We start from the raw sequence: 24,219 nt of genomic DNA on the forward strand, positions 1-24,219 counted from the left end.
AGGAGATAGTGTAACCAAATATTCAGAGATAAATTGGACATACTGTGTAAGTAACAGTGAGACATGTAATAGTAGAAAAAAATACTTTTCCCCTGGAATTCTAAAACATAAAGTAAAAGCAGTTCTAAGTATTTGTGTATGAATGTTTTTATGGAAAGATCAGGATGAATATACTCTGAAGAAGGTGTATTTACTCAAGTGATTTTAGACTCAGCATCAATAAGAGAAAGATTTAACTTTTCAGATCAGAGCAGCAATGTGATAAAAGAGCCCCATGGTGTCTTAGGTAAAAGGTTTGTTGAGTAGTTAGCCAAGCCGAAAACAGTTCTTTGGTGGTCTTGAAAATGGAGAAGAACTATTTGGGTAAAGGAAAGCACTTTCATCCATTGAAAGTGTTTATAACCAAACTGAACTTTAATGGAAGAAGTGGCCTTAAATGGCTCTATTTCTTCTACTTAGCAAAATTTAACACAATACGTATAAGTTATGTGGGTACAAAGAGAGTCAGGGAAAAATTGTTCCCCATTTATAATGTCCTTAATAGGTTTTTTTGAATTATACATGACATAGGATTCATGTTGACATAATTATAAAAGCATGAGATATAATTTACCCTAATTCAGTCCCTAATACTTCCTCTTTCACTTTCCTCCTTCTTCCCTCTGTTCCCTTCCCTCTATTGATCTTTCTGCTGCTTACTTAGTGTATTGTGGATGTACGTGGTGATGAGATTCACTGTGGTATGTTAAAATACCTTACATATGAAAAGTACTTTGCACAGTTATTGTTACATTTTAGGCCTGAAAATCAGAAAATAGCAAATTTTCTTTACGTAATCATCTTCTTTCTAGTAATCCTCTTTATCTTTCTATTCTCACAGTTGTCCACCTCCATAGCCTGTGGTGATACCATAAAACAACAGAAATGAGAGAAAATAATATTTATTGGATTACTTGGGTAGACTTTCAACATTGGGGTTTAGACAGGATTAAAAACCTAATGATTTTATGCCTTGATTTATCAGAACTGCATCTCTTTTTGTATAATCAATTACAAATAAAATATCTCAGCACTTATATAGGATGCATATTTTATCTTTGAAAAAAACAATGGGTGGTAATCCTTTCCTGAGGTTTACAAGTGGAATATTAAAATAAAAGATGTCATACCTTGTAGGTACATTGATCAGTTTTTCTGATAGTGAGAATTTATCTTAAGGGGTTGTCAATTGTAACCTGAATGAAACAGAATAACCCTTGTTGCATTATATATTGTAATTTTGTTGATGTTTTTCTATTACCAACAAAGGAGTATTTTTATTACTGAAACTTTTCTCTCATTTTATTAACTCGGGGAATATCTATGCATCCCACTTCTCCTCCCCATTCCTCCCTTTTCCCCCTCTCTGCTTGGTTTCCCCTCTAATAATTAGCAGCATATCTTTGAGCTATTTTTCATTTAGAGGTGCACTTCTTGACACTGAAACACTCCAAAGACTCCGCCATCATTATTTCTCTTCTGCACTGGCCTCTGCAGTCACTCATCAGAACTGTGCCACTTGACTTAACAGATAAGCCACTTCTTCAAAAAATTATTTTATTATTATGAAATTAAAATAATATAGATTGATAGCACTGCAGAAGTTTATTACTTGAAAAATGCTAACTTATGTTTTCCCTTGTAACTGTGTATGCATTTTTAGTATTTGGGATACTTGATTGGTAAATATGTACTATTTACACAATTCTTTCATTATTATGCAATATGAAGACTATTTTCTAGATTTGTCTTTGTACAGTACTCAGAGCTCAGAAATGTCATTATTTATTTAAGTCAACATCTAATTTCATAATTTCTTTAACCATAGTTTGGCAAAGTTTCTCCAATTATTTCTGCATCCCTGCATTTAAGTTACTCCATAGTAATCATAGTGGTTCAATTAGTCATAAATCAACAGAAATGAGAGAAAATAATATTTCTTGGATTACTCTATCTCCTATAAATCTGTATCCCTTTTATTTATTTTACTTAATTGTTATATTCAGACAACTGGCTAGTTAAAAGCACTATATGTAGCTTGTGAATTTATTTAGAAAACAATGTCAGGAAATTAAGAACTAAATTTATTTGTAATCTTTTTGTAATCAGTGAGGACTTGGTGAAATTGAGTGGGTGATGAATTTAAGGACATTCCCCAATAATGGTCCTTAGGAATGATTGATGTCCATCAGAGAGCAGCAGTGGGGGGTCCTATGGAGAGAGCACTGAACAGAGTCCAAGGTCAGAGTTCCCTCAACAACTATGTAATCATGAGGAACTCTTGGAGCCTCAGATTGTTCATCTTTAAAGCTCAGATGCTGCCATTGCACGATCAATTCCCTCAGATTTTTGAGAAAATAAAATGACAAAGTGAAACAAAATAATTTGTAAATTTTAAAGCATATGGAAATATGAGTCATTGGTATTATTACTATTTTCCTTATTGCCATTTGCAATTAATTACCTAGATAATAAAATATAAATTAGAATAAATTCAGTAATTCAAATTTATATGATAGAATGATTTCCACAATATGGGAAGTATAGCACTTGCAAATAAGTGTTGAATAATGTTTTCCAGATTTTATAAATAATTGATTAAGAATTTTAAAATGAAATTGTATAAAGATACTAATTACTAGGTAAAGATACTAATATTATCTCATGAAACGAATGAGCCCATTTCCCCATTTTATTCAATTATAAAATAATATGATAAATTATAACAATCACCCATCTAAGACTCTCATCCAAAGGTAAAATACTATTATATTAAATAAAAATAAAAATAGAAAGTATATAATACTTAAGCTTTACATAATTTAGTAAATATTTTTAAATTTCTTTTATCCTTCACTACTTAATTTTTTCATAAATTGTTGAAACAGAATATGAAAACTATAAGGTTATTTTTAAAAAATTTTACATGAGATATTTTTCAAAGCAAATTAGTTAAAAAAATGTGGTATCTTTCTTAGTCAGTTTCACAAACCTAATCAGATGTGAATTAATAAGACCCAGTATTTTCTAGAGAATTCTATGATAAATTTAAGGCCTTCTTCTCCAGGGGAAAAAAAAAAATGTAAACTTTGGTATAGTGATTATCAAACTTTTCTATGTAAAAGTTGTACTTGAAAATATTTTAAGACATTTTTTGAAGGCAATTTTTAGATTTAGAAATTCTGATTTAGCAAGTTTGAAGTGAAATTCTAAAATCACTTTAAGAAATAATAGTGTAAGGAATGGATTCTGCCAATTTTTTATAATATACGCAAAGAAAGTTTATGAGAGATTAGATTGGATAGATATTTTATAGAGCATTGTACACAATTGCAAATACAAATTTAAAAAGCTAGCATCCATAAAACAGTAAATACATATATAATTTTGAAGTGGTTGTTTATCTCATTAGTCTTTCCTAACATCAACAGCTGCGCTGAATATTGGAACAAGAAATTAGTCTCCTGAATAGTGGATACAGCTGTTCATATTTGAGATCTTAAAATTTTCTAAAAGTTCTTTTTATATTTTTTACTGGACTGTAAAATGCCATTGTTACCTAAGCAACTTAAGGCAGTAATATTTTTATTTCCATTAATAACAAAATAATTATTTTTCCTCTGTTCTAGGGCTCACCAGGAGAACGTGGATCAGCAGGTACTGCTGGCCCAATTGGTTTGCCAGGGCGTCCGGGACCCCAAGGGCCCCCTGGTCCAGCTGGAGAAAAGGGTGCTCCTGTAAGTAATGTTGAGGAGAAAATACATTAAAATGCTACCTTGCACAAGTTATTGCTTTTTATTCAAGAATATTATCTCTTCCTACCTGACTGTACTCTTACTGTATATGTGCCTGGCATATCAAGACACCTCCTTTTATATTTATAATAGAGAAAATTTCAAATTCAATTAAGTGAGGTGACATTTTCCCACACTTTATGAAACCCTAATATCTGTGAGGGAGTTGGATATTATTAAGTAAAAATCTTCTCATTTTGCTCCTTTTTAAAAATAAAATTGGGAGTTTTGATTAAAACTAAACCTTGCTGCTTTTTATTAGAAAAGTGTGAACTTTTCACACCTGTTACGATACAACTTCAGTTTCATTCATTTCTATAATCCCTAAATGAATCCCATAGAAAATGGCTGTATATTTGTAATTTGAGTTTTGATCTCAACTGAGTGAGATGAGAGGACTCTGACCAATTATTCAGGGTATATTTATCGTCTTAAAATTTGATATTTTAGTGATGAAGGACTTAGTAATTGAATTTATGGGTTTTTTAATTTTTCTTTACTTTTTTTCTGCTTTTGATTTAATCATATTTTTTTGAAAGAGCATTCTCATTCTCAAGATTAAAATACAGCCTAATTCAGTAAATGTAGATGAAGGGTGCTGGCTAAGATCCCTCAAAATATAAGTTTAATGCATTTGTATACCTTTATAAGTCTCAACATCCACAATTCAATTATAGTTAATCCTCAGCTCTAGCAAATATATTGCATTCATTGTCCACATATTTTCTTCTCATTACTCTGTGATATCATTCAGAGTTTCTGACTAGGTGCTGCTGAAAGATAATATCACAGACTGGGGAGTTCATGATGAACAGAATTTGGATAGCTTCATGGTTCTACAGGCTGGGAAGCTCAAGATCAAGGGGCCACATTCACAAGAGCATCCATCCTACATCATCACACAGCAAAGAGATTTTGACAGAGAGTAAAGAGGGACTGAACTCCCTTTTATAGCAAACCTAACCCTGTGATAATGAATCCTCCCCTGTGACAACATTGATTCCTTCACTCCACCCTCATGACACAATTACCTCTTGTTGGGCCCTACCTTTCAACATGGTGGCACTAGTTTCAGCCTTCCATCACATGCTTTTTGGGCAAGCATTTGAATCATAGCAGTTTCAAAATAAAGCAGTTTTTTTTCCTTTCTCCTTTGCTTCATTTTCCTTTGTTTGCTTTGCTTTCCTTTTATTTCCTTTTCATTCTTTATTTTCTTTCATCCATTCATTTATTCATTCATTTGTTTCTTCCTTCCTTTTTTATTTTGATCCCTGTAATCCAGAATAATAAAAAACAGAAACATTTAATGACACCTGTGTTTAGAATTATGGGGTGGAAGAAAAAGCATTTCTAATATATGCTGAGAAATTTTCTTTAAGCCCTATATTTTAGAGTTGTCTCTGCATGGAGGAGATAAAAAAGAAACAGATTCAAGCCCTTTGATAAAAGTTCATTGAGAAATCTAGGTCACACATATCTTGGCATAATACAGTAAAGAATGCAGCTTTGGGATGTTTATTCCATTGTTCTTTTATTCAACAAATAGCTATTGAGAAAAACTAACCACTAGACACTGTGTCAGACAGAATTTTTTTTTTAGGGAGGTGTCTCTTTAGGAACAGTAACAGAAAGTAATTCCAAAATGTTAGGTTAAAGGACCCATAAATATTCATGCAAAGAACTAGTAAAAAATGTTGGAAATATTGACCAAAATGTTAAGTGCATCCCTTATATTCCTTCCTTTTTCCAAATATAAGTTTTGTTTTTTAACTACCACTCAGTGGCTTTTGTTATAAAAATGTTATGTAATTATCACTAGGTGTGGACTTTCATGACAAAATGACAACATGGGTGATATAGAAGTCAAGCACATTCCCACCCACCCAGCATCTTGGAAAGGAAGAAAGTGGAAAACAAGAGCCGTGCATATCCACATGATCCACTTGGCAATAACTATGGCTCAATCTGCATCCCTTAATTATCAGATTAGAAACTCATTCAGGTGGGCTAGAGAATGGTGCTAAAAACCTCTTCCAACTTACTGCATTGGTAGAAATATTTTGATAGAGATACTGATCCTTAAACCTCTGCATTGGGAGGTTATTACACATAAGAATACAGATAGGAAACTTAATTTTTTATCTTTGCAAAATCCAGCTGTAGAAATAGAGGGAAGCTAGATTTAAAACACAGTGAAGTTACTGCATAAATGAATTAAATCCTAGGAGTTAGAAGTTTTGGAAAAATTTGCTCCAAGTACTTATTACAGTATCAAGCGTATATATATATATATATATATATATATATATGAAATTGTAGAGAAAAGGGTAAGGGCCAGGACTGTAAATCTATGACTCATTTAGAATAAGAGCAGTATTTAAAATCATACTATTAGATTACCATATGAGGCAATGTTAATAGAGAATAACAGAGAATTCATTATATGGAGAATAATAATGGATGTTAGTTGTAAAAGGATTCAGTAAGAGATAGAGTAAAACATCCATGAGTGATAAGGAAAAAAAAAATGTGTGTATACATATCTCCAGAGGCATGCCATCAAATAGGCCACAAGAGAAGAGTTTCTTTTTATTCAGTTCTTTAAAAGGTAAAGAATACTGAAAATAAAAAGAGCAAATAGAGGTACTGGGATTTGACCCATTGGACATTATGACCTTATTGTAAATGCAGTGGAGTTCAAAGAGAAAGTGGATTCAAGAGACTTGGAGTCAGTGCATGTAGATCACCTCAAGAAAGCTATGTAGCAATATGTAGGGTAAGCAGCAGATAAAAGTATTAGTAGGACTGAATGCATTGCCTCCTCTTGTTATTGTGTTGTACACACATTTACCTCCTTCACTAGTAATAAGAGTCAACTTAAAATTTAGGAAATTGAAGTCAGAGCAGAAAAAGGCTACTAGCCTAAAGCTGATAAGAACTGGGGTGTACATTCATCTCTATCATTTATTTAGTTCATGATTTCTGACTAACATCAGAACTTCTTGGCCACAGGAAATCAGAGAGCTGAAACTCCAAATCTTGGTTCTTGTGTTCCAATGAAAGAAAATTTAAAGTCAGACACCAAAAATCATGCAAGAGAAATTTATTATAAGTGAAAGTGAGGTGAATATAAGTAAAAGCAAAGTGAGTCTTAAAAGCACTCTCAAAAGAGAGAGTAGGCTGTCTCCAAGCAGAGAATGACAAAGGAGACAACCTTGTCTCCAAGTTATTACTAATAGACGCTTACCAGGAGAATTGGGACCACCTTCTCTACTCTTTGCTAATCAGGTATTTAATCCCTCCTTCACATTGGGAGGTGGAATTTGTAACCTTAGTTGGTTCTCTCTGGAACTGTCATGGTGGCCATCCTATTTAGGGGGGCTTCATCTACAAGTCAATCCCATGTTAATGTGGGCACTGTGGTCAATAGCTGGTCAGAAGTTACCTTGTTGTGTCTGCACTGCTAAAAGAATCTTCCTTTCAGAAAGTTAAAGTCACTTAAAGCCATAATTCCTATCTTCGCATCAATATCAATGGAGTCTGTCAAGAGTTAGTCCCATTAATCCCTATGTTTTGATGTATTTTCCCATTAGGTCCTTTGTTTTTGCTTATTTTTTAAATGAATTAACTTTGCTTTCTTCTCTAATTTGGAAGCAGTTTAAAAACCCTAACGTAATTTAAAGAACACTTGTGACCTTGCCTGCATTTCACTGCTCATTGCTAGCTACTATCTAACACTGTTTCCTCATTTCTGAAAAGAAGATAATCACAGTATTTTGTGAGGATTAGGTGAAATTATTGTTTTAAAGCATTTTCCAGAAATTGATATGTTTTTAGTAAATAATCATCATTACTTACACCAGAACTTTTATAGAGCAGAATGAAATAATGATCTTAAAATACATACATAAATTAACACTTGAGTAATTAGAGATGGATTTTGCAAATTGTGATTAAAGTTGAGGATGTGCATATAGGTTAAATATAAGACCAGGCCAATTACAGGGCATGAAGGAGTACAACTCACTGTCGGTTTTTAAGGTAAGATTTAGTATTTAATGTAACCAGAGAGGTATTAGTGGTGAAATAAAGACTGAATGCTTAAGGATAAATGGATGTCCCAGTAGTTGTGTAGGTGTCAGTCTAAGAGATGCATAAGGAGGAGAAGTGATGTCATTGTGAGGAACTGTGAGTGGAAAATCTAAATTTAGAGTGCCATAGATTGCGGAAGGATTTTTCTCAACTTCACACAGACCAGGAACAGAAGAAATAGATAGCAAGTGACTCCAGGCTGGAAATTACATGTGCTATCATGAAGGCAGATGAGGATAAATTCATCTTAATTTGCAGTCGCCCTTGTACAAAACAGTTAACTTTACGAGTTAAAGTTAGCAGGGGAATCCAAATTAAAAGGAAATATCTAACTTGGCTTTTGAGTTTGAAGTAATGAAGTTTAGTAAAAGCAACACAGCACATTTTATAAGTATAGATAGGTTTGAAATATAATATTTATTGAGGGATTTTTTTTTTAAAAAGTCCTCAGAGTGATGTGAGAAGTATGTTCTATAATAAGTTTGTCACACATTTTGAAAACAAGCACATATTTAAAGAGTATCAACAAGTTGCCTTTGTTTAATAGTTATTTTATTTTAGTTGTCATTAATTAATTAATTAGATATAGTTGCATCAGAAGTAGAAGCCACCAGTAAGCTGGGTCTTTCTCTTAGGAACAGCAACAAGTAATTGACCTAAGAAATTATGTAATATGATCTGATTCATTCTCTGGTTACAATGTAGAGCATGGTTTGAAAGGAAGTAAAAATGAATGTAGGGGAAAGCAGTGAGTTATTTCAGTAATTTAGACTAAGGACACTGGTACTTAGAATTCAAGAGTCAGTGACAGAGATAAAATGGAGAATAGATAACTAGGAGGGCTGGTGTTATAGCTCAGTGGTATAATGTTTGCTAACATGCAAGGCACCAAGTTTGATCCCCAGCACTGGGTGGGACTAACTGGGAGACAAAGCAGATAAAAGTCAGTGTAAAGGGCAAAAGATGGATAGTGGGGGAAGTATGGAGAGGTGGGCAATATTAAGGCTGGACCTAATAACCTGTAGATGGCCAGCTGGTATAAAAAGAGAAAAGGGAATCACTGAATACAATTGAGAATACAGTGTTATGCAAAACCTATGAAAGTTTGACTTTTAGGAAGTAAAATATTTTAAACTCTGAAAGGATGTTTTCTGGAAAGCAGAAGTAGTTTTCATTATCAAGACTTTTTTTTTTTTTAAATACACAATGTAGGTAAATGTAAAAATAGGTAAAGAATGTCCCTGTCAAAAACAAACAAAAATAAAAATAGGAAAACCTAGCTCCCTTGTCATTTTGAATTAGGAAAAGCAGCAATGAATTAAAATACCCAAATCCAGAAAATCCATGACAGATGTGTTAAAATAGGAAAGAGTTACATCTAAAGCCTATTGTGAAGTTGGACATAGAAGGAAGTGGATTTTATGATTTTTTTCAAAGCCTTATATCTTCTGTATAGCTACTTCAGTGACACTAAAGAGAAGTTGAGGTTCAGCAAGTTTTCACAGACATCAGGCATCAGATCCAACTTGCCAGTACTTACTTAGAAACTATGTGTCTGAGAGAAAAATTTCTCAGTTGAATCATAATTACTTCTGTGGACCATCGCTGAGATTCATAAATAATTTAAAAGACTAAGTCATAAAACGATATAGGGATCTTTTATGTATGTTATCATTTGCTGCTTGAAATTTTTTTTCCTTAGAAACGTTAAACAATTTCCTTGCCAAGTATAGGAACTAGGTTATATCTAGAGTATATATATAAAAATTGTAGCTGCACTTAAAAATTGTAGCACACAGCTAGTTGTTAGGTTTGTTACAACAAATTAATGATCTGTTTGATTTTCAATACAGGGAGAAAAAGGTCCCCAAGGCCCTGCAGGGAGAGATGGAGTACAGGGCCCCGTGGGTCTCCCAGGACCTGCTGGTCCTGCTGGCTCCCCTGGTGAAGATGGAGACAAGGTCAGTGTCCAATATTTTGTGGAACGTGTTTGGAAGTTTAATTTTTTTCTCAAATATTTTATAATTAGTCTAAGATTGGATGACAGGTGGAAGGTAACCTTTATCAAACCTTACCATACCTTCCACATGTTGGAAAGTTTTATTTTAGAGGTTGAAAGCTAGTATATCTTCCATAAAACAGTATGTGGGATACAAATAGGAAAATGAAATAAGAGAAAAGTGGCAGTAAGAAAAAATAGTAGATGCCAACCACTATTTATTTTTAAAAATGTTTCTGAAATGAATGTAAAATAAAAATAATTACCTGCATATATTTAGCACTTGCATCTTAGATATTATATGATAAGACTTAAGAATGAGTTATATACTAAATTGACAAGTATATGCTCTCTTACTAATATATAAGAAAAGACTTTAAGCTTTTTATTCCAAATGCAAAGTTGTGTTTGAATTGAATAGATTTTCTAATATTATTCTAAAATGCTATAGAAAATTTGTGAAACAGCACTACTTTGAGTATGTGCATTATCTTACTATTTGAAAAACTAGGAGAAAAGCAATTTTTGATTAATGTATGGTTATTTGTCTCTGCACCAATGTGTTTCCATTATCATTTTACAGTGGGATATTTGAGACAAAATAAATTTTTTAAATTCTAAATCCAGTTGCAGTATTTCTCCATGTTAATCTGACTTTTTGTCTATATGTTAGTCAAAACTACAAAGCTAGACACAGAGATCCCAGGATTATACATCTTAAATATTGATGTTGAATGCTAACATGGAATTGTGTTAAAGATAAAATGTAATAATTCAATGATAATAACAATGCAATGCAAGGTACGATGTTACAAATAAACTTTCACTTAACTCTCTCAAATACAGGGTGAAATTGGTGAACCAGGACAAAAAGGCAGCAAGGGGGACAAAGGAGAAAACGTGAGTTTCCAGCTGCTTATTTCCAGCGTTCATTTAACAGCTTTTACTGCTTACCATGGATAGTTTCCCATAATACTATTTACTTACCTAGCCAAATGTTATAATATCAATACTTTATTACCTTTGTGTTATATCATTCCATAATGCTGTACAATTCTGTGAGGTCTTCTGCTTATGTCATTAAGTCCAGTATGATAGTTGTAGGTTATTTTTAAATTCCACTCTAGCAATGGAAGAGTACTGTAATGCAATAGCCAGCCTGCTTTTCCGTGTGGGAAATACTATGCAAACATATGCCAAATTAAATACCATTCCTGTGGTCTTTACCTGTATATAAATTGATAAATCTGTTTCCGTATATTCTAAGTACTTATTTTGGAATATGTTTCTTAACAAATCATGAAGCTGGTGAAAGAATTTCTGTTGTGTAGCCAAATGGTGTGTTCATTCTTGCCTCTCGGCCTTTTTTTATTCACTGTTTACCAGTTTAAATCTTATTCAAATTATATTTTTTTAAAATTTCCCTTCTTCTTATATTAAGTAAGGTAAGTGATAATATCTCATGTACTTTCCCTCTGTGTTTATTCATTAATTTATGCCCCTTAAAGAGCATCTACAGACATTTAGTTCTTATTTTCCTCTTTTTCTTTCTTTAAGTGTTCCATATTCTGCAATAAGAAGGCAAGTTGGGGAAGTGCAGAGTAATGTTATACATTTGTTATTTTTTCAACTAGTATAGAAGTTTACATAACATTCTAGAAATTATATTCTAATAAGCCACGACTCTGTCCTGTGACCCATTTATCATTCTGATGCTTTTCATGTTTCAATTATTGCATACCTTAAAACATAACTTAGAACAAAGTTTTTTTTTTTCTTTTTAGAATTGATTCTTAAACTGAACAGTCACCAAAATCCAGTGTGATGAATGGTCCTAACTAAAGAGAATAATTTGTATCAAAACAAAAACCGCTTTCAGATAATGCAATATTTAACCCATCATGAGCCCTTCATGTATTTCTATATCAGGAGAACACAACCTTAGTGAGTGATGGGCAACACTGATATGTAAAAGTATCATAGGAAATTGTGTATGGAACCATATGCCTAAGTGTGATGCAGTTGCTATTGGATATAAATTAAAAGTTCTATTTTAGTAAATTACCTTTTCTTAGGTTTTGTTTAGATTTCTTCAAGATAAGTAAATATAGTTTGTCTAATTAGAAAACCTTATGTGATTTCCAGAAGCCATGTTTGAAAGGTTTTATTTCCTCCTTAAAGCTATAATTAAATATGACTGGATGACTATAAGCCAGCAGTTCTGAAATATTTTTGTCTCAGGACCCTTGTAGATTTAAACACTTTTTAAGAATGCCAAAAGCTGTGCACCATGTGGATTATTATACTATGAATTAAACTGAGAAATCTTAAATACTTACAAATTGATTCATTAAAATTTAGAATGATAATCCCCAGGCAGTTTTAATGAAATATAGCTATATTCCCCCCCAAAAAAATATATATATATAGTATATAGTACAAAGCGATACCTCATATTTTTGGGGTCTAGATTAATAGAAGAAGCTGTATCCTCAAATGTGCTTCTCACTGCAGTCTGTAATGATAGGTTGTTTTGGTTGAAATCCAGGCTCACATATATATGAAGCTGGAAAGGCAAGAGTGTTTTGAAATCTTTTTTCAGATGATTTGGGGTATTTTTTATTCTACCTCAACATTTGATAAACCCTATCTTTTCTTAAGGTCAATTGTGATATGGAATCTGCTGTCAAAGCAGTGAGCTCCTTATGCTATTACATTTTTATTGGTCTACCTTGCATTTGAATCACTCTTTTCCTCATATATAATTTTATATCAACCTGCAATTATCATTTGAAAATTATTGGTTGACTAAGTAAGATCTTCAAAGTATTAACACATTACTTTATACAATATCAATAACATAAGAAAATGATTTCAGATTGGGCAGCATTGAGGCCTGCAATGGCAGATATAAGATTTCAAAATTCTAATTTTGCTTGAAAATTTCAATCTTATCTTTGATGCATTTTTAAATACTGTCAGGTTTTTTTTAATTCACAAACTTTCTTTATTTTCATCACATCTCTGCCAAATTCCCAAGTTAAATAATTACAGTCTTACTGTCTGTCTTGTCTTTTAAGTAAAAATAGAATTCCATATAAAAAGTGCTGCCTCAGCATCAAATCAAACTACAGTCCAAGTGCCTTTTTGAAAGAGGCATTGTACTTCAATATATAATAAAAGAACTTTTTCCTTCAGTTGGTCCTATGAATATCAAAGGACATGTGCTATTTTTTATGTGCTATTCCTGACAAAAGAAAGTCAATATTTAATAAAATGAAGGATGATTCATGCTTCATCACGAACATAAACATCGTTTTTATGATGACAGAGTTCAAGAATATGAAAATATAATTATTGCTTTTATAATTTGTAGCTATTGACATGATGATTGTTAAAGTCATCAGCAATTTTATCATCATTAGTGCATCATTACTGCAAATGCCTAGATTGTATAAAAGATAACATTGTAGTGTTTATATATGAAGAATTTTGAACTGGAAGAAAACTCAAATTGTCTCAAATACCCTCAGTGGTTTGTAGACAACATTTTTGGAATCTTTGCTGTAAGCAATCTTCACCAAAGGTGATAACTATAGAATAAAATAGAATTCAATGACTCTTGATTGCTTTCATATCTTTTATAGAGCCTGAATAGTTTTAATGCAAGAAAATAAGATAGCAAAGATATGTCTATGCAAGTAAGACTCATAATGCCTTTGGAATCTATTGCTCAAAATAAAGAGTCCAATATACTTGATATATAACACCAAGTTTGCGTGTGTGCACATATTAGAAGTTTGAAATTTTCATGTATCTAAATTACATACTATCTCTAGGGAATCTTCAGAATTCTCACGTTCTGTTAGAAGATATTACATAGACAAATTTTTCACGTGCTATTCCTGACCCATACGTTTTCACTAAAGAAATCTGGTATTGTGAAAAAATTTTAATGTGAACCTTCAACTTGATGTATATTATAGTGTACACAAATATATTTTTTACATATCTACCACATATAGATGAGAAGGCTTTCAATAAGTGTCAATATAAAATTGATTCAAAATATGAAATTATGGATCTACAAGGAGTAAAATAAGCAGCAGTTGACAGTTCTAAGAGTGAAAATTTTCTGAGTAATGTTGCTATTTGTCCAAAGGGTGTAGAGAGGTTTAATAGACTTTGATCAGTCAAAGGTTTTGCTTTGTATTGCAAAGGTTTTGCTTTATATAGTATTTTCTGGCTTCAGTTTTAAATTTACTGGTCTTTTTCTCCCTCAGGGTCCTCCTGGTCCTCCAGGTCTTCAAGGACCAGTTGGTGCCCCAGGAATTGCTGTAAGTATTCCATTTTGTTCAACCAAGATCTCCTTCGTGAAATTTATGAAACGTCACATAACCCAATGATTTTTTGTGTGGTAATGTTTTATTCGTATGTTTGACACTGACTCACAGTTAATTTTTGTATGGTAATAAGTTCTATTTGTATGTTTGATATCGGTCATGTTTAAATTATATTGCATAGCTAACCAAGCTTATCCTTAGAACAAGAAAACGTGACTTCCTTTGAACGTAGACTATAACTAGTTGAAAATAACTTAATGTGTAATACATTTTTCGCTGTTAAAAAGCTTTTGCTTCATTTGTATATATGATCAACTCACAATCAGCAGTACTCCAGAAACGTGAAATATTAGCAACATGAACAATGACACATTTGTAGCAAATAGTGGGAATTTAGTTTACATTTTACTTGGTTATTCTCAAATATATCCACTTTGAACAAATTGCAATGGAGACATTTTATGACTCGTATCATAATGGTTTTCCACTTCATGATCATTTTCCTTGCTGCTCCCTAGGGAGGGGATGGAGAACCAGGTCCCAGAGGACAGCAGGGGATGTTTGGGCAGAAAGGTGATGAGGGTGCAAGAGGTTTCCCTGGACCGCCTGGTCCCATAGGTCTTCAGGTAAGTGGTTCTCTGATTGTTCACTCCATCATTTCCACCTGGTTCTTATGTCAGGTTCACCTAATGGAGGCAAGAAAAGCATCTTTCCTTGTTTCTATGTAAGAACAATATTTAACTATAATGATTATTTTACTCTTATATGTATCTGAACTTCAACTGCCTTTTACCAAGTATTCTTAATTTTTCTAAACAAGTATGAGCCTGATTCCTGTTTTTGCAGTACATTTAGCCCTTAGACTAAATACCCCAGATATTATAACCCCCTTTCTTCATTCCTATTTTTTTTAAAAAATGAACTACATATGTATAAGTCTGATAATTAAAGGTAAGACATTAGAATGGTTGTTTCCTGGGTCTTATAGCAGAAATTTTAATGATTCAGGTAACAACAAACATTCAAAAGCATTAAGAGAAATAGCACACTGACAACAAATAGTAAGATAAACAATAATAGGTAAAGTAGATTAATAGTAAACCAATTAAAATGGCTTCATGTTTTAAAATTATAATTTGTGGTTTTATAAACCATATCTGGGAAGGAAATTTTATATTGCAAGACACTGTAGATGAGAAATTTTTATTTCTATAGTATAGATCTTACAACTGGAGTCTTGGCCGTCTCTACTCTGAGTATGATTCGCTTTCCACCTGATGTTCATTGATCCCTATAAACTTTGCAACCGTCTGGTCTTTTTCCCCTTACTTATTCTATACTTACTATTCTCTACATATCTAATGATTCCTTGTAAGATTGTAAAGTTGTTTTAAATGGAATTTAGGTAATGTGGATGTTGCTTGTGTTCAATTAGCAATATTAGAAATGGTAAATTAAGTCATCTGGTTCACCGTACCTAAGAATTTGTAAAGTCATAGAAAAGTATATGCAAGTGAAATTTATATATATTTAATCATCTTTATTTTCCTAAATAAAATCATAAACGTATTGGATTTTGGTATTAAATAGCTTGTTATTTACATAATTGTACAAATTACATCCTGTCACATAATAATTTTTAATGTAATTATTATTGTTAAAATAGGTTTTTTTTACTAGTTAACATGATATCCTAATTTTGTGCTTCATTTTAATGACAAATTTTTTTTATGCTTGAAAAGTACAAAGCTTTACCTTCATATTTGTTGTGTTTGACATTTTTATAGTTGTAAATAAATAGTCATGAGTACTACTTACAGTATGTGTGAGAAGTACACATATTTGAAAACAAGAAAGCATTAAAACAAGATCACCAATGGACGTGTTACTATTCAATTTCTGTTTTTGTCATGTATGTGATTACTCTGAATTCTGTAAGGTTGTAATGTAGGAACTTGGCTCTCATGGTTAAAAAAAGTTGCCTTGTAGTTTATATTTATAAAATTGCCACTATTTGCTGCAATAGAAATTATCACCTTTTTCACGAAATAAGAAAAAAGTGTTCCTTGGTGAGGATGACTCAAGAAATCAATTTATTAAAAAATTGTTCATATTGTCCCATAACTACACCTTTAAATAGGGATATTGAAAATATGCTAATGTAGTTAATATGTACACAATTACATCTATCCTTTAATTGATTCTTCATAGAGATAGGAGCAATCACAATAGACATAAATAATAATAATCTAGTATTTGAATAAAATTACTCAATTTGATATTTACTATTTATCTGAATATGAAGAGAAAGAGAGTGAGTGGTTTGGTTTTTTTGTTTTTTGTTTTTTGTTTTTTTTTTTGTGTGTGTGTGTGTGTGTGTGTGTGTGTTTCAGAGAGTTTTTGACCTAAATTCATTTTTGGTGTTTCACTGAAGTGGCAGATGATTTTAAATTCACAAACCCTACAATAGAACCTCTCCATGCATAAATCACTCCCTAGGAGAAAGTTAGGGCATATGAAAACTGATTACCACTAGAACACCATTAAGAACATTTAGTTACTTGCAGAAAGAGAATTTTGCTTATTATATCTCTATTAATTTCAACAATAAAAATATTACATCTTAACTCAAATTACAATACAACTTAATTTAAAATATTTTGATTTTTTTTTATTTGGAGGTTTCTGTTGAACTGATCATAAGCCTAAAATAAGATGACAATATAAAATGTACTTGCAAGAGACAAAAAACTATTAACATATTTATGTAACATTTAATATGGGGATTCTCAATCAAATGTACTATATATTAAAATTATGTATAAACTTGGACTAAAGATAAAGAATGTGCCTTAATTTTTGTAATGTTTTTAAGAACTTTACATTTATGTTGCAGTACATATTTCTTAAGAAAATTGTCTTAAAGTGAAATATTTGTTTCATCTGTGTTAAACTTTACTTGCATGTTTAAGTATTTAAGTTCTTGTACTGCATAAATGAAATGGAGTGTCTGAAGTTGACAACCTTTGAATCTAACATTTTAGTAATTTGCCCCTGGTAATTCTGCATAGAGTACTATCTAAGAAACAATACCTGGTTACTTCTTTGTAAAAACCTTAAATATTAATTCAAGACACTGCCTTCAGAGCATGGTAACAGCTTAGGAAGCACATATAGCAGTCTCTTAGATATCTTACTAACATTTGAGGGAAACAAATTAAATCAGTATATATATTACTGGCCATTATAAGTCAGTAATTAAGTTTTACACATAAAATGAATATATACCACATTTTAAATGTTTATAGATATATTCAGTAATGTACTCTTTCCTGTGGGTCATGTGGAATTAGCAGGTCATAAAAACAATTTCAGGGTTATTACCTGCATTTAAAAAATGAGATAGAACAGGATATGGTAAAATAGAATGAAAATTTCAAAGGTCATTATCTATCAAAATGGTGAACATTGCTTTTTGAAATTCATGGTTCAGCTACTTTGCAAATGCTTGCATGTGTGAGGATTATAAGTAAATATTATTGTGGGTCAGGGTCAAATAATTCGTAACCATTGCAGTGCTGCACCAACATCAATCATTTTATTAAAATACCAGCCTTTATTTAGATCTTTAGCATTGTTTATATTTTTTGTTAGTTACAATACATCTGAAATACTGTAGTAAAAACATTAAACATAAATTTTGTGGATGCTGGAGGAAGAGGTCAGAGGTAGCATGATTGCCTACCATGTGTGAAGCCCTGAGATTGATCACCAGCACTAAACAGCAAAACAAACAATAAACAAATCTATGTATGAAATGCAAATATTGTATACAAATGACTGTATCACCAAAAAGTTTAAAAAAGAAAATAATTTATAATCTTACAATTGAAAACTTGCCCTATATTTCTGTTCCAACAACTATTATACCTATTTCACATACATATTCTATAGTTAAATTTATACCATGTATCTTCATTGATATTTGGCTTTATTATTATATATAGTATTCATGTTTAGAATATTAGTATCAAATTAACAGTAGTATACTATTCTATAAGTTTGTTTATGTAGCTATTTTTATGTAGCTATTTTTCCTGAGATTAAACATTTGAAATAATAGAGAATTTTCAATATCACAGTCAGTATTACAAGAAACTTTTTTTTTTTGGCTTATTTCTTTTGATTTGCTTGCTTTCTTAGGATTCATTCATTCACCACTTATTCAACAGTATTTTATTGAGATCTTAGTTTTTGTTTGTTTCTTTGTTTGTTTGGCCTCTGCCAGTTCTAAGGGAGAAAATAATTGGCACTGCCCAAAAGTAGGCCAAGATTATAAGTATGTAGAGAAGTCACACAGTCATGTATATAGGTATACAATTCAAGTACACACAAGTACTGTTGTGATAAGAGAGAGAAAATATAAACTCTTCTGCTAATTGAGTAAGTGATATAGAAGAAGTAAAATAATTTTCACATAAAGATTGTCAAGTAAAATTTTAATCCAGCCTGTTCTAGGTTTATATTGTAACACAGAATTTCTCCTAAAGCAAATGGATACAGTGGGAAACAATGTATAAATTTATAATTTTCATGGTCATGTGATTTTTTTAAGATTCAGAGATGAATTAACAGGCCCAAACTTCAGACGATATGTATAATATTGGAGATATATTGAAATATCAATTTTACAAAAGAGTTTTTCAAAGTGATACCTATCTATAAAAACCTCCCCTAGATGAGATATTCTGAAATAATCTGGGATAAGATTTTTCAGAAGATCTGTACCATGGCAATGTTATTATATCCAGTTCATTAAAAAGGTAGAGTAAATGGGTAGGTGTTCATAAATTCCAAAATCATATGATGTACTTAGTTATAGTAAAGAAAAATGAACAGTATAATATTGTAATATTGTACAAAGCACATGTTTTATCTGTAAATGTAGGTATAAAATTTTATCACATGAGAGGAAAACTTCCATTATAAGTATTTTAACAAATGTTAGCTTCTGCATTTTAATTTCCATGTACTAATTTTACTTTATACTTAATTCGTGACTTTTGACAAGATGTGTTGAGTGATTTTTATTTTTGTACTACGTTTTCCTAGGGTCTACCAGGTCCCCCTGGTGAAAAAGGTGAAAATGGAGACGTTGGCCCCATGGTAAGTTTGTATTTTCTACTTTTTGATGATTATTGTGAATCTCCACACTGTTAATTTCTTTTTAAAAAATTTTTGGTTCTTTTTACTTATACACAATGTTATGATTCATTTGGACATAATGATAAAAGCCTGGATGATGCTCTATTTCAGTCCCCCATATTTCCCATCTCCTTCCCCCCTTCCCTTGCCCTGTTGGCTTCTGTCTACTGTTCTTTCTGCTGTTTACTTTCACTTTCAGGGTTTTGTGGTTGTTGTTGTTGTTGTTGTTGTTGTTGTTGTTGTTGTTGTTAGTACCATGGGTATGTACATGACAGTGATATTCATATATGTACATAGGAAAGTGAGGTCAGATTCATTCCTATGTTCTTCCCTTATCCTATCCCATCTCCCTTGTCCTTTTACTTCAGTCCTGTATACTATAGGGACACAGCCACATCAGTGTTTATAGCAGCACAGTTCACAATAGACAAGCTATGAAACCAAAGTATCTCTCAACAGATGAATCAACAAAGAAAACGGTGTGTGTATATACATAGTGGAGTCTTACTCAGCCATGAAGAAGAATAGGTGGAACTGGTAAATGGGTGGAACTGGAGAATATCATGCCAAGGGAAATGAGTCAGACTGATAAATCAAAGGTCTAATGTTTTCTTTGATTTGTGAAAGCTAGTCCAAAATAAGTGGTAGTGGTGGGGAAGACAGGGAGGAAAAGAAAACTTGAAGGGGGCAATTCCATTGAAATAGAAGAAAGATCAGTGTACTACTGATTTCTTCATTAGAATTTATTGATCTGCACAACGTAGTCCTAAAGACAATGGTGCTTTCTGTTTTACCCCTCACCTTTTTCCTACTCTGTCTCCATCTGCAGCCATTAAATATTGATATCATTATTTCAGCTGTATCTCCTTTTCTTTATTTCTCACCTCAGAATAATGTTATATGCATGTTTGGCCTTCATATGTTGTTACTTTCTTACCTTTATGTCTATTATAGAGATGCCATATTTTAGTTGCTTCTTAGGCTTTCACTTTGGACTTTGATGTGGAGCAGCATAAAATAAATAATAATCACACCAGATTTGTATAATTAGCAATTGTTGATGGATAATGAGATTTTCTTGTAATACTTTGAAACAAATTATAAATTTAATAAAGAATTCAGTCGTAATTAGCATGATATGACTTATAACTATCTGCATTTATTAATTCTGACTTTCTGCCCTAAAACCTTAAACTAAAATTTGAAATGCATATATTTGTTTATTAAGCACTAATTTTAATAAGAAAATAATTTGCCAAAGTAATTGAAATCTATAATGAAATGTTATAAATACATTTCATAATTGCTCTTTTCTTTCAACATTGCCCTCAATTTTTACTTTGTTGAGAAAACAATTTTGATAATTTCATACCTGTATGTTAGATTTTATTCACTTTAAGGACCACAACCAGATTAAGTAGAAGAAATGTGGAATAATCATTGTTGATTCAAATAGCTGGTTAATAAGACTTCCAAGCAGCATCCAATATGTAGCAAACTACTCTTTAGATATGGTTATTATGGTTCCATGAATCACTGATATGTTCTCTCTGACCTTATGGTAATAGAGAATACTAGAGAAACTTCTCAACCATGGCATTAGAATAAACTGAGGCCTTTAAAAAAATACCAATGTCCTGGTATTCACTACAGACTGTTTTAATTAAACCTTGAGATAGGGGGTTGGCTATCAGTATTTCAATATTTAATAAAAAAATACCTTAGGTAATTTTAATGCACAGCCAGGAAAAAGCAACTTTGTTTGGGGACTACAACTAAAGAGTAATTGTTATATCCATGTCACATACACACACATGATCCAAATACAAATTAATGAAAAAATCAAAGTGCTTTTATTGAATTAAAGAATTCTAAATGTAGTCAAATGCTTTTTTTCTCTTAACCTCATGGTCCCCTTATATTCTAATATGTTGTTACATAAAATATTACCAGTTATATTATGAATGCATCCTATTACATGGTAGCAATAGGCTTTCTTGTCCTATTTTCTAATCAAATTGATTTTTTAGCGAAGGACTGATTTCTTCACAGATATGTGTGAAGGATTATTTGTATCTGTCAGGCACCTTAAAACCCTGATATGCCCAACTGACTATGATTTCATATGTTTCAAATTTCTTTTAATTTTCTTACTCACAAAATAAAAATGTTAAAGATGCATTTGAGTTTGATTCTCATAAATTTTATTATTCATCTTTTACAGGGTCCGCCTGGTCCTCCTGGCCCAAGAGGCCCTCAAGGTCCTAATGGAGCTGATGTAAGAACTGTCAAATATATGCTGATCATTTTGAAGTTACTTAAGTGTTGGTATTATTTCGTGGCAGATGTTTTCTGAGATACAATGGAGATAATCATGCCACTGTTCAATGTTAGAAGTGGATGAGAACTCAAGGACCATCTACTCACTCCACTTCATTATTCAGGGAGAGAAACAGGCTTTCCAGGGAACAAATATAAAAGAGACACACGGTTCACATTCAAGATATGTTTATTGGTTAGTGGCAAATACTGCTTGTGTTACTTCTATTACAGTGAACCACATTGTTCAGATCAAAATACTTTAACTATGCCTTGCATATGATTACTGTTCAATAAGTAGTTGCTGAATCTTTCAAACATAAGCTTTATCTTTAACAGTGGCATAAGGGGATGGTTTGTAGTTGCCTTTGCACTAGTGTATGTCTGTACCTTTACACATGTGCCCAAAGTCTTTTATTTAAAGGCTTTGCATTTTGTATTCTTGGTCTATAAAATGTGTTAGAGTAATATGTGCATAAGTGCACCTCTTAGTGTCTAAAATGTTTCCTCTCAATTGTATAAAAAAAGATATTCCTGAAACTGACATTGGTACAGTGTTATAGGATTTGGAAATGTCAAGCCATATGTATCTTATTGTTATCATGTTTTGGAGATCTCCTTATTTTGTGTTTTGACAATGAAGATGTCTGTGCTTTGCTCATTCTTCTGGCTGGTTTTCTTTGCTTTTCCAGGCCTGCTTTTAATTCTAGCAGGACAGAACTGAGTAAAGTAGACCAGAAGTAATTGATCTAAAAGAGCGGTTGGTTTTCAATTCCCCCTAAGTAATTTCAAGACTAATCATTTATAAAGGGGGTATTTTTCATACGGATTATGTAATACTTTTAACTAGAGTCATAGTTTTAATCCACCACAAAATCATCCTGTAAAATTTACCTGACTTCCAGGGTAGAGAGATCAAAATTATGTTCCAGGTGTCAACTGGAATGATCAGACCTGCAAAGACTACTGCTCTACATTAGAAATTCTGGAGAATTTGAAAGTCAATGTGCTAAATTAAATTATTTGCTGTCAGTACATTTGACCACAAAATTCTAGCATATGTTTCTGTCTCTGAGAAAAACTAGATATATATTTATGAACTTATGTTTCAACACAAGAATAAGGATAACTAAAAGTATTACATTTTCTACACTAAAGGGACCACAAGGACCCCCAGGATCTGTTGGTTCAGTTGGTGGTGTTGGAGAAAAGGTAAGAAATTTAGTAATATGCCATTTGAAATAGCTGAAAGTAAGAGCTTTTGATAATATTGTATACTTTTATATATTTTGATCATATTGTATTAAGTGCTTCTAATTTAAAGGGATTTTTAAGTATTTTACATATAGTTATATGACTCACATGACATCTACTCTAGTACTTAAACACATTAAAAGTTAAAGTACTTTTGAGACACCATGTTTTTGATTGCCAGATATTGTACTGAATGCTGTACATGGGTTATTTTCTTTAATCAATGCAACAACTTCATAATGATGGTGTTATCATTATCCACCTTTGTGAGCTAGAAAGCTGAAATTAAAAAATCTTCAGTAATTTCATCAAAGTTTTTTCATTTAAAAATATGACACTCCACTCCATGAATTTCTGATGGGAGTACAGTCTATAGATAGTCATAGGACTGAACATAGAAGAAACTTTTCAATGTAACTGACTTAAAAGGGAAATAGAAACATTCATGACACAAAAGAATTAGTCATTGATTTTGTCATGTTTTGAGTTATATTTTCATTACTAATAATATGACCTGTCTTTGGCACTTTTCAAAATAGTTAGCATATGCCAAAACATCCAGGTTTGGAATAGCTTCCTTTTCTGATGAACATGATTTCATTTTAATAATTTTCTCTTCTTTTATGAAAATGTCAAAATGATTTGCTGATTTTTTAAAAATTTGTATTCATGCTCACTTCTTAATAGAATTATGAAGAAAATTATCATTGGTATTTTCTTGATTTAAAAAATAAATTATTTACCAGTTTTGAGGAAAGAATTGAATTTTATAGCAGAAAATATTATATGGTAAAAAATTTAAATTTTTCCTGAATTTGATAATTATTTAAAGATATCAGATTTATCCCAAACTTTTAAAAGTGATTCTGCTTGTCTTTAATAACAATGGCTTAGGAAGCTGAGGAGGGAGGATCACAAGTTTGAAGACAGCCTTGGCAACCTAGCAATGCATTAAGCAATTTTAGTGAGAGCCTGTCTTAAAATAAAAAATACAATGACTGAGGATGTGGCTCAGTGACTAAGTGCCCTGGGTTCAATTCCTGGTACCAAAAGGAAAGAAGTAATTCTGCTCCTTGACCTCAAGTCTTAACACATTTTATCTTTTACTGAATTATTAAAATAAATTCATTGATTTTAATTAAAGAATTTGAAAGTTCTGGGGTTGTGGCTCAGT

At 31.8% G+C, this 24,219-nt stretch overlaps 1 protein-coding gene across 4 annotated transcripts in view; it reads left to right on the forward strand.

The window, feature by feature from the left end:
- The window catches only part of COL11A1 (collagen type XI alpha 1 chain), a 220,433-nt gene that overhangs the window by 160,185 nt on the left and 36,029 nt on the right, over positions 1 to 24,219 (forward strand). For all 4 annotated transcript variants that reach the window (XM_081306562.1, XM_081306561.1, XM_081306564.1 and 1 more), the window contains 8 exons: positions 3,669 to 3,776; positions 9,779 to 9,886; positions 10,771 to 10,824; positions 14,208 to 14,261; positions 14,786 to 14,893; positions 19,380 to 19,433; positions 21,697 to 21,750; positions 22,950 to 23,003. In XM_081306562.1, coding sequence (XP_081162688.1) covers positions 3,669 to 3,776; positions 9,779 to 9,886; positions 10,771 to 10,824; positions 14,208 to 14,261; positions 14,786 to 14,893; positions 19,380 to 19,433; positions 21,697 to 21,750; positions 22,950 to 23,003 — 594 coding nt within the window. The remainder of the gene's footprint in view (positions 1 to 3,668; positions 3,777 to 9,778; positions 9,887 to 10,770; positions 10,825 to 14,207; positions 14,262 to 14,785; positions 14,894 to 19,379; positions 19,434 to 21,696; positions 21,751 to 22,949; positions 23,004 to 24,219) is intronic.

Source organism: Spermophilus citellus, assembly GCF_964194105.1.
Source record: "Spermophilus citellus genome assembly, chromosome: 9".
Lineage (NCBI taxonomy): Eukaryota > Metazoa > Chordata > Mammalia > Rodentia > Sciuridae > Spermophilus > Spermophilus citellus.